We start from the raw sequence: 11,359 nt of genomic DNA on the forward strand, positions 1-11,359 counted from the left end.
TTCCACTCATTACATTTTTTAAAGGTGACAAATTGTGGTGTTGAAATGGGGTACAATTAATGCATATTTTTCCTGTTTAAATGACCCCCAAATTCTGAAAAATATGTGGTATCATATTTATTTATTTATTTTTTCCTAAAAACATCAAATATAAATGAAAATTAAAAAGAATAATAATAATAATAACAATAATAGTAAAGTGAAAACAGCAGCAAAGACATCTGTAGCTGATACTACTACTACTACTACTACTATTGAGGAATTGCAAAGAAAAGATAAAAATGATAATGTCGATAATAATACAACAAATGAGAGTGGTGTGAATGAGAGCAGCAGTAGTACTAGTTCTAGTGAGAGTGAAAATGAAAGTGAGAGCGATAATAGTGGTAATGCAAACAGCACCAGCAGCTCTGTTCAATCAGCTGAGAGTAGTAATAGAGTGGTGTCACCCACAACAAAACTAGGTAAAAAGATGTTGGTAGTAATTGGCATTGTAGAATCACTGCTCTGCTTATTGGAATCGATAGTAGTAATGCTTTTCTTGCAAGCGACCGTACTTGCGATGTATCAAGCTGCTATCAAATTTACAAATATCGAAATAAACAATAATAAAAATAATGATAATGAAACGTTAAACAACAACAATAATAATAATAACAACTTCAACACTACCACCAACACCACTACTGATATCAATAATGACAACACCATTGATACATTTAAATTTGTGCCATTGGTTATTACTTTGCATACATTATATCTATTGGTTCGTTTTAAGTATTTGTTTAAATATGTAAATGACTTTCCACAATGGTATGTACTATATTAGTAATAATATTTGATGTGTTGTTTTGTGTACATTTGTTATTTAATGAAACACTTTGTCAAGTGGTGTTCAATTCATATAATATATCTATATCTTTAACTTTTAAGATTGTAACTTTAATAATTAAATATCTGAAAAAATTAAATAGGTTTGGTTTATTTGGTAGAAAGAATAATAATAATAATGGTGCAAACAAAGCAGTAGCGACACTCTCGAAACGACCAATACAATTTATACTTTTGTTATTCTCTGTAGTATTTGGTTCATTTTTAATACAGTTAATCAGTGGTCGATGGATTTACAATTTAAAAAACATTTACCATGAAGGTACCGCCGATTTTAACTATCCAATGATGTTTTTGTTGGCAATTGCTGCCCCAGTTAGTGAGGAAATATTGTTTAGAGGAATCATTTTCTATATCTTTAAAAGAAGGTATGTGTAATTAAGAAAATGATGTAAAAGAGAGAGAGAAGAGAAGAGAAGAGAAGAGAAAAGTAAGAAAAAAAAAACTAACTATTATTACACGATTATGTTTATTTATTTAGATTCGAATCCAATTTAAAGCTATGTATCATCTTACCGAATGTATTATTTGGACTCTATCATCTTGTCAATATCAATAGTTCATTCTCTATATTCTATATATCAATACAGGTAAGTTTGTATTTATACAATGTTTATTTCGATACAAATCTAATGTAATGAATTGAATCGAATCGATTGTAGGTTGTTATGGGAGTTCTATTCGGTATGAATATGAGTATTTTCTTTATCCAATCGAAATCGCTTGCAACACCCATAATTGTTCATATGCTTAATAATACAATGGCAATGTTTTTGCCAACTTCGATGACCGACTTCACAGATCCGATCATTTTATTTGATTGTATGTATAACACTTTAGATAATTGCGAACCAACTATTTTACTAATATAATTAATGATAAAGTGATAATACAATTTTTTATTTTTATAATATTTTATAGATGTGGTATTCAATCGATTAGCAAAACCAATGTCAACAATAATAATAATGTTTACAACAAAAAACCAAAAAAGAAGATTTAATTTAATTTCCGTTTTCAATAACCACACCAACAACTAATTTGTACAAAAAGAATTCTAACCACACTGAAATAAATAGGAAACCAACAACAAATTATGATGTAACCAAAGTTAATCATAAATGATTTAATTTATTTATATCATTCATATAAACCTTTTTGATTAATTATTATTTTGTTAATAAATTAATATGTTTTGTTTTTTTTGTTGTTTGTTTTTGGGTTAGTTCGTTGTTTCACCATAATAGTGATGTAACGTTAAAGTCCGATATACTTCTTTTGCAAAAAATGGTTGTTGATAGTGCGAGACGACCAAAATTTTTTTTTTAAAAAAAATGACCTGGTTAGATATCAAAATAATAGAAAAAAAATCAAAAAAAAAAAAATAATAAATTTGTGATTTTTTTACAACACTCTTTCTGCCAAAAGACCTCTCTTATTAAAAAAATAATTTTTTTTTTTTTTTTTTTTTGTTGTCGACTTCTTCAATCAGAAGATATAATATATCTACTTATTATTTATTTATATATTTATATTGATCAATCACCATATCAATTAAAATGCCAGAACCACAAACTCAATCACCATCACTTTCATTTGGTCTCTTCTTGAAGTATGGTCTTGCCGGTGCTCTCGGTTGCTCCATTACTCACTCTGCCGTCGTACCATTGGACGTCGTCAAGACTCGTTGTCAAACCGACCCAACCAAATACACCGGTATGGTCAGTGGTTTCAGAACCATCATCAAGGAAGAGGGAGCTGGTATGTTGCTCCAAGGTCTTGCCCCAACCGCTATTGGTTACGCCTTGCAAGGTTTCTTCAAGTTTGGTTTCTATGAAGTTTTCAAGAAGAAATACGCTGATGCCGTCGGTCCAGAGGCTGCCGTCACCTACCGTATTCCAATCTGGTTGGCTGCTTCCGCCACTGCTGAGGTAATGTATAAAAAATATTAATCATCAGTTACAACAAATAGATATAGAACAGATCAATAACAACATCATGATTATATTATAATAATTAATTTAATAATTATAATTGATAATTTAATATTTATAATAGTAATCAATAATAATAATAATAATAATAACAAAAATCAATAATAATCAAGATATCTTATAATCACAACATAATATTTAGTGATGATCATCATATAAAAAAATTGGTTTTGAAAAGTTTAACTAACTTTTTGCAAATGCATTTTTTCTTTTATAATTTATAGACTATTGCTGATCTTGCTTTGTGTCCAAATGAAGCTACTAGAATTCGTTTGGTTGCTGATCCATCATACGCCAAGAGCCCAGCTGAAGCCTTCACCAAGATTTTGAAGAATGAAGGTCTCCTTGGTTTGTACAAGGGTCTTCCACCCATTTTGTTGAAGCAAGTTCCATACACCATGGCCAAGTTTGCTGTATTCGAGTTCACTGCTGAATCAATCTACAAGACTTTGGCTGCAAGTGGAAAGCCAAAGGAGTCACTCACCGACTCACAAAAGCTCACCGTCTCACTCGGTTCAGGTATTGTTTCTGGTGTCGTCGCCGCTATCGTCTCACAACCAGCCGATACCATCTTGTCAAAGATCAATCAAGAAAAGACCGACGGAGGTGTTGCTAAAGCAATTGGAAACATCGTTAGACGTCTTGGTTTCTCTGGTTTGTTCTTGGGTGTTGGTACCAGATGTTTTATGGTCGGAACTTTAACTGCTGGTCAATTCTTCATCTACGATGGTATTAAAAATATGTTGGGAATCACAGCAAAGAAGTGAGATCAAAATTGACTGAAAAATAAAGAAAATATGAAATTTTTAACACCACACACTTTTGATGTTACTCTTAAATATTTTTATTTATTATTTAGAGTCCAGTAATTGACAATTAATATTGATTATCTTTTTTTTGAAATAATTAATAATAAAAGTTTATTTGGCTAAAATAATCAATTAATATACTAAAAAACCAATAAAGTTATATCTATATTTCAAACAATATTTATTCAGTTTGCTTTTCTTTTGTTCAATTTGATTATGACACAGATTATCTGACACTTTACCATTCTATCCTAGACATGATCTGTATTCTTGGTATCTCAAAGCTTGTTGAACTGGCTTCGGATAGAATGAGAAAGTGTAAGATAATCCGAGTCATAAGTCGGCAAAAGATTGGTTGGCCTTGAGTTGTCAAGGAGTTTTTCTTCATCCCAACTGTCTGCTGATTCTATCCAAGTAAAGAAACGAATGATTCTTTGGTATTCTTCTTTATCAAAATAGAGATATGATATTGGAACCATCTCTGTTGTCATCGAATGGAATTATTATGAATCAACTAGAGTTTTCATTCAAGTATGTATTTGAAGAGTTACAGACCATCATTATCTTTTATCTTTCGAATCTAACTTCTTTATGAGATATTAACAGTGCTATTATGTACATAAGATTTGATATATTTGTCCATTTGCTTTTTCTTCTATATTTACAACTTCTCTGATGTACTTGATGTCGGTATCAGTATATTGAGCACTTCTCAATTAGCCGGTAACACTCTAAGGTATACGGAGCAGCTTTTGGTAAAATGACCTTGGTTGACATAGGCATTGAAAGTTGACCTTAACCTCGGCACCTTTGGTTACATCAACCCCTTTTTCACTTTGTCGGATGATCTGATCCATCGTTTCTCTGAGAAATATAGAAAGACTCAAGTGTATAAATTAGTCAAATCAATTAAATAAAGATCATCAGTTCAGACTTAGATGATCAGTTCCAAATAATTTATATTGATTCAGCCAAGCTTTAATTATAAAAATTTAGATAACACTTCTTCGAAATCTATTTCAGTAGGATTGCTATTAGATTTGAACCTCAAAGTATGTAAAAAAAAACCTTAATAATATTGTTTCTAACTATGCACATTCATGTCTTGGGTATTTTATATATCAAATCATGATCCCACCAAAAATTTTAACAATTTTTTTTTTTTTTTTAGATCTGTCAAAAAAATCGTTGATCAAAAATCAAGATTCACCTTCGATTTGGGCTCACCCTTTTTTTTTCAGTAAAAAGTATCGATCTTTTTATATTTATTGGGTTTTGAGGCATGATGTTATGTTGTTGGGTATGAAAAATTATCTTAAAAAAGTGTCAAATTTGTGTTTAAAGTGATCAAAAAAAACTAATAAAATTTTAAAGTTTATCAAAAAAACCAACCTTATTTATTGCAAGTTTTGGGCTTTACAAAAGACAAAAACAGAATTGATTACTATTAAAAAAAATTGTTTTATTTCGTTAATATTAACATTATTAATATCTTTAATTTTGTTTTTGTGTGTCAGTTGGAATTAATCTGTTATATATATTTTAATCACTTGAAAAAAAAAAAACAGACCTGTACAATAGTAATAATATATAATAATATATAAGATCAAGTTTAGAAGTTATCAAGTTAACATCTGTCTGATCAATTTTCTATCTATCTTTGAAAATAAAGTGTTAACACTCCTTTTTTTTCATTCCATCACACGAGCGTATTATTATCTCAACACGGTGTTTTCATTTAGCTGCACCACCTTATACTGCACTTCTCATAATCTTTTATTTTTATTTTTATTTTTTATTTTTTATTTTTGATTGTCAAAAATAACACCACACACAACCTCACACCCACTTTCAATCAATCACAAACTTAACTAATTTATTAATAAACAATTGTTTTATTTTTTAATAATAGTTTATTGGGTTTCATACATTTTCCAAAACAAAAAAAGAAAAACAAAGAATAACAATAAATTGTAATACTATAATTATATATATGTAAAATTAGTTTTTTTTTCTATTACTATAAATTAATTTTTTTAGAGAGAATAAGAAAAAAATGGATAAAGATAATAATAATAATAATAATAATGATAATAATACAATAAATAAGAAATTTACTTTTAAAGGAAGCAGCTACATCAATAAGAGATGGAGTTGGAATGTATTTTGGTTTGGTAAATGAATATAATAGAAATCATCATGGAGAACCTGGTCAATCTCCAGCTTCTCCAGCTCCGCCAGGTGGTCATCCACCCAACGATCCATATTGGATGCACGAGGGTTTCTGGGCAAAATCAAAACCAACCAACGACGTAGAGATGGCTTCACTCTCACCACCACCACCAGCATATGCCGATCACCAATTCAATCATAATATTCCAATTGACAACTTGTCTCCACCCAAATCAATGGACTATTATCCACCAGAGATGATTGTAGATTCCGATGGAACCAGAGGACGGGGAAGAGGACGTGGTCGTGGTCGTGGTGGACATCCATCACGTGTCGATGCGCCAGCAGTCACTGCTGGTCATCCCTCTGAAAATCCATATCTTCAAGGAAGTGATAAACCGACAGCTGGAGTTGGAATGGCAGCTGCTCCTCTAATGACAAAACGACCAAGTCCAGTGAGTCGCGGAATTTCAGCACATAATCTAAAGGAAACAGAGCTTACAGCACCACCACCACCTCAACAATACACACCCTATTTCATTATATTAATTAGTTTGATCAACGTTTGCATTTTGATTTGGGAAATCATTTTGAATCGTGGATTCGAGCCTTGGAAGACCAATCCATGGTTTGGACCATCGGCCACCGTTCTCTTGAATGCAGGCGCCAAATATACTCCGGCAATGCTAGCCGGTGAATGGTGGCGTTTCTTCTCGCCCATTTTCTTGCACGTCGGAATTTTTCACTTGTTGATGAACCTCATGACACAGGTTCGTGTTGGAATGCAGTTGGAGCGTGCCTATGGAGCACATCGTATCGTGCCCATCTATCTATTATGTGGAGTCATGGGAAATCTGTGTAGTGCCATCTTCCTACCACAGTCTGTACAAGCCGGTGCTTCCGGAGCAATCTTTGGTTTCCTCGGAGTTCTAGTGACCGATCTCTTTAGAAACTGGAGTCTATTGGCTAGTCCTTTCATGAATTGTTGTTCATTGATGTTTACCATTATCATTTCATTCGCTGTAGGTCTGTTCTTGCCAGGTGTAGATAATTTTGCACATTTCGGTGGATTCGTGATGGGTATCATGTCGAGTTTGATTTTCCTACCATCTTTGACACCAAAGAGAGCCATTGGAAAGCGTGTATGTCTGATACTCATTGCCATACCAATTACAGTTGCCACTTTTATTGCATTGTTTGTTGTATTCTATAGACAAATTGAAACAAGTTCCTGGTGTCCAGGTTGCAAATATATTACTTGTCTTCAATTCCTTAGTTGGTGTAAAGCATCATAAAAATATATTTTTTTAAAACAAACCGATAGATAAATAATTTTAAAATAAAATGTATAGTAATCCATTAACAAATAGATATATTTTTATATTATCTTTAAATTTTATTAAACATTTATTTTTAATGTCTGATTGATTTGTTTTCCTAATAAATAGGTTGCAATCTCTTTATGATTAATAGAGTTGGCCATATATAATGCATCTGTTATTTGAACATCGGATCTATTCTCACAAATGAATACTACAATATCATATCTATACAAGTGAGTTGCAGTTTTGAGGCAATTGGAATTAATGGAATCATTGAATCCTTGGTAGTGAAGGTATTTAAGCATGTTTAATCTACCTTTTTGACAACAAAGATTGCCAATGTACATGAAATTAAATAAATCTGGATATGCTTCTACTAAAAGTTGAAATATATCCAATCTATTTAAATTTATAGCATATTCAAGAGCAGAGGGTGTACATCTTTCAGTTCGATTGTTTATAAGGAATTTTGTAACTTCATAGTTACCATCTTGAACCACTCGGTCCAAGGTGAATTTAGAGAATCGTTTAAAAGCAAGTTGATGAAAAAGTTGAATTTCTCCAAGAGTAATATGTTGATTTGCACTTAGTAGTAGGTTCGATGGAATGTGGTCTAGTATTGAGGGATGTTTCGGGAAAAGATACCTCATAATAGGAAAGCAATTCTTTTGGCAAACATCAATGGCAAGACTACGAATATCTTGAGCAGATAGAGTTGTTGATTCATAGAGATACTTGAATATTTCCAAATGTTTTTGTTTGACTGCATTGAGTAAAGGTTTCAATCCAACATTGGTAGATCCAACAATTGGAAAAAGGAATTTAATTGTTTGTAAATCACCTTTGATAACAGCAGTATCAATTGCGAGTGAAGTGAATCCATTCAAAATATTGTATCTATAAAGGAATCTTATACCTTCAATGTATCCTTTATAGATAAGAATATTTATATCCATACTGCTAGTTGTATAAATTACACCTTTCGATAATAAATATTCTGCAATATCTATATGGTTTCCTTCTAAAGCCCTCTTTACATAGTCATTGGATGGGTCATGAATCATAGGGTTTGGAATATTGTCAAAAAAGAATTTAACAGCTTCGAAATGACCATTGCTAATTGTTTTAGATAAAGTAGTTGGCTTGTATCCTTCGGTTCTATGTTTATGAAGGAATTTAATGATTGGTAAATGGCCAGATCGAAAAGCAAAGTCCAAAGCTTTGGAGCTACAACCCTCACTGCGATTGAAATGCAAGAACTTTACAACTTTGAGTCTGCCATCGTTTGAAGCATTGTCTATTCCAGCAACAGTACAGCCCTCCGTTCTATTGCTATGAAGAAACTCTACAATTTGAATAAATCCATTTTTTGCAGCAGAATCCATGGCTTTACTAGTACAATTTGCTGATCTATTAAAGTGTAGATATTTAACCAAATCTAAATGACCTTTTTCTGCTGCCAAATCCAAAGCATTCGGTGACAGCTTTATCTCTAAAGAAAAATATTTACTATTCTCATACAACCAAACAACTGTATCCAATTGTCCATTTTGTGAAACATGGTCAATCGATAATGTTGTATTCTCTATTCTATTATTTCCAAGATATTCCTTTAATAAATCAATCCTTCCATTCTTGGCAATAAACTCTATTGTTTCACTATTAATATTTGAAAAGTGTGGTAGCAAAAGTTCCAATATTTCTAGATGACCTTTGTAGATAGGATAAAATAGCAATTCATAATCCAAAATAGCTCGCCCAGAATCCAAAACATATTTGACTACATCTATATTGCCACTCGACAAAACAATTGAAAAGGTATTTGTTGACATCTTGTATCCAGGAAAATGCAGAAAAAACAGTTTAATAAATTCAAGATGACCACTGGCAGCAGAGATACGAATGCACTCTTCCAAGTAGAGTTCAGTTTCTTTGAATCCCAGAAAATATTTAACCAATTCCAAATGTCCACTATTGACAGCACATATAATATGTTTAGGTTGTACACACTTTGGAAATGTAGTAAATAAATAAGCAATGGTTGATAGATGGCCATTGGTGACAGCCAACCTTATATTTGGAATAATGGATCTGGTCATGATCATGTCGATTGAATTAGAGGCAATAGATCTATCTTCGCTTTGATAATAATCAAGATAATCTTTCAACTGGTCTACATAACCATAGCCAATTAATTGTTTTGGGAGCTTTATCAATGTGGGCCATCTATATACTTCAGTTGTTAAATCTCCGATTTCATTTATTAATTGGAATATTAATCTAATTAATACTTTATTTCCAATTATTTTTTTAAATAATAAATCTATTTTCATAATTATAATAAGTTAAAAAAAAAAAAAGGTAAATAAATGATTGATTATTAAATCCAATATTTCTATTAATCTTTCTAAATTTAAAAAAAAAAAGTTCAATTAGCCTGGTTGAACATAATCACATAATCACCCAGAACAAAAAGAAATTAAATCAAAATCCTGGTATTTTTTTTTTAAATTAAATGATAACATTTTCTTTATTCTAATTAATTGAATCAGCAAAATTCATTCTAAAGTTAAAAGAGATTTAATTAGATTAGTATTTTTAAAGATGAGTTTATAAATGATCTACTTACGGCATTTCATCTATTTGAGTAGAATAAAATTGTTCAATATCTCTTAGAATTCTTATATCACTGCTCTTTACAAAATTGATAGCAACACCTTTACGACCGAAACGACCAGATCTACCGATTCTGTGAATGTAGTTCTCACGATCATTTGGCAAGTCGTAATTAATAACCAATGATACCTGTTGTACATCTATACCTCTTGCTAAAATATCTGTTGTAATTAATACACGACTATATAGTTATAATTAATAAAATATTTTTTTGTTAGTAAACTCTTTATCAATTTCATTTGATTACTATAGTTACTTTTCACCTGATCTAAATGACTTTATAATTTCTTCACGTTCTTTTTGTTCCATGTCACCATGCATCGATGCTACTGTAAAGTTTGCTTCACGCATCTTGTCTGTCAAAATGTTAACCTTTTGTTTAGTGTTACAAAAGATGACGGCTTGTGTGATGGTGAGTGAGTCGTAGATGTCACAGAGTGTTCCAAACTTCCATTCTTCCTTCTCTACCGATACAAAGAACTGCTTGATTCCTTCGAGTGTCAACTCATCACGCTTCAAGAGAATACGTACTGGATCGGTCATGAATTTCTCGGTCATGTTGATTACGTCCTGTGTAAGAGTGGCTGACACCAACACGATCTGAGTGGCGGGTGGCAAGTAACGATAGACATCGTTGATCTGCTGTTGGAATCCGAGACCGAGCATCTCATCGGCTTCGTCGAGTATGAGCATCTTGATGTGGCGAGTTGCCAGTGCCTTACGACTGATCAAGTCGAGTACACGACCCGGTGTTCCCGAGACGATGTGCACACCGGCCTCCAAACGACGTAGATCCTCGGCAATTGTCTTTTGTCCGACAAATGCATGCACTTGTACACTCATGAATCCACCTAGTGCCATCAGCACCTTTTGAATCTGTTGTGCCAACTCACGAGTCGGTGAGAGAATCAGTACTTGTGGCGACTTTACAGAGACATCGATCGATTGCAATGCACCAATTGAAAAGGTGGCAGTCTTTCCAGTACCTGATTGTGCTTGTGCAATTGTATCGTGACCTTTAATAATTGGTAGAATGGCACGTTGTTGAATAGCAGATGGTTTCTCGAAACCGAATCCAAATATACCTCTTAGCAAGTCATCTTTAAGATGCATCGATTCAAAAGTAGGACAAACCTCTATGATATTCTTTGCACCAGATGTTTCGTATGAATCGGTAGTAGCATCTTTCTTTTTATGATCTGATCTATCTCCACCACGATGATCTCTTTTATCACGTCTATCTGTTGGTCTATTTGCTAAAAGTAAGTAGTTAATTCAATCACATTTATTAATTAAAAATATTCAACCTTTTATTAGAATCAAATAATTAAATACTTACATCTATATGACATTTGATAATATAAATAAAAAGTAAAGAACTAAAGTAACAATATAAAAATAAACTAATTTAAAAATTTAGCTGTTATTAATTTTGTTCGTCAAAAAAAGGTTTTTTTTTTTTTTTTCTGAAAATCAATAAATATTTTATTGTTAC

General features: G+C 32.0%; 3 protein-coding genes across 3 annotated transcripts; 2 read left to right on the forward strand and 1 right to left on the reverse strand.

Annotated features, from left to right (window-relative positions):
- Positions 1-154: 154 nt before the first annotated feature.
- Positions 155-1,894, forward strand: PPL_12479 (CPBP family intramembrane glutamic endopeptidase; the record flags this gene model as incomplete). The annotated part of the gene is made up of 5 exons (XM_020583210.1): positions 155-813; positions 975-1,259; positions 1,373-1,481; positions 1,554-1,717; positions 1,813-1,894. The coding sequence occupies 5 exons, from the start codon at positions 155-157 to the stop codon at positions 1,892-1,894; spliced, it is 1,299 nt and encodes a 432-aa protein (XP_020429397.1).
- Positions 1,895-2,450: 556 nt separating this feature from the next.
- On the forward strand, positions 2,451-7,161 carry mcfN (mitochondrial substrate carrier family protein; the record flags this gene model as incomplete). Its single annotated transcript, XM_020583211.1, has 5 exons — positions 2,451-2,822; positions 3,110-3,648; positions 4,156-4,225; positions 4,666-4,746; positions 5,821-7,161. 5 exons carry the CDS (start codon positions 2,451-2,453, stop codon positions 7,159-7,161), a joined length of 2,403 nt encoding a protein of 800 aa, XP_020429398.1.
- Positions 7,162-7,265: 104 nt separating this feature from the next.
- PPL_12481 (DEAD/DEAH box helicase domain-containing protein) lies at positions 7,266-11,216 on the reverse strand (the record flags this gene model as incomplete). Its single annotated transcript, XM_020583212.1, has 4 exons — positions 7,266-9,468; positions 9,818-10,045; positions 10,121-11,120; positions 11,204-11,216. 4 exons carry the CDS (start codon positions 11,214-11,216, stop codon positions 7,266-7,268), a joined length of 3,444 nt encoding a protein of 1,147 aa, XP_020429399.1.
- Between the last annotated feature and the right edge of the window lie 143 nt (positions 11,217-11,359).

The sequence above is a fragment of the Heterostelium album genome (genome assembly GCF_000004825.1).
Source record: "Heterostelium album PN500 unplaced genomic scaffold PPL_scaffold10, whole genome shotgun sequence".
In the NCBI taxonomy this organism is placed as follows: domain Eukaryota; phylum Evosea; class Eumycetozoa; order Acytosteliales; family Acytosteliaceae; genus Heterostelium; species Heterostelium album.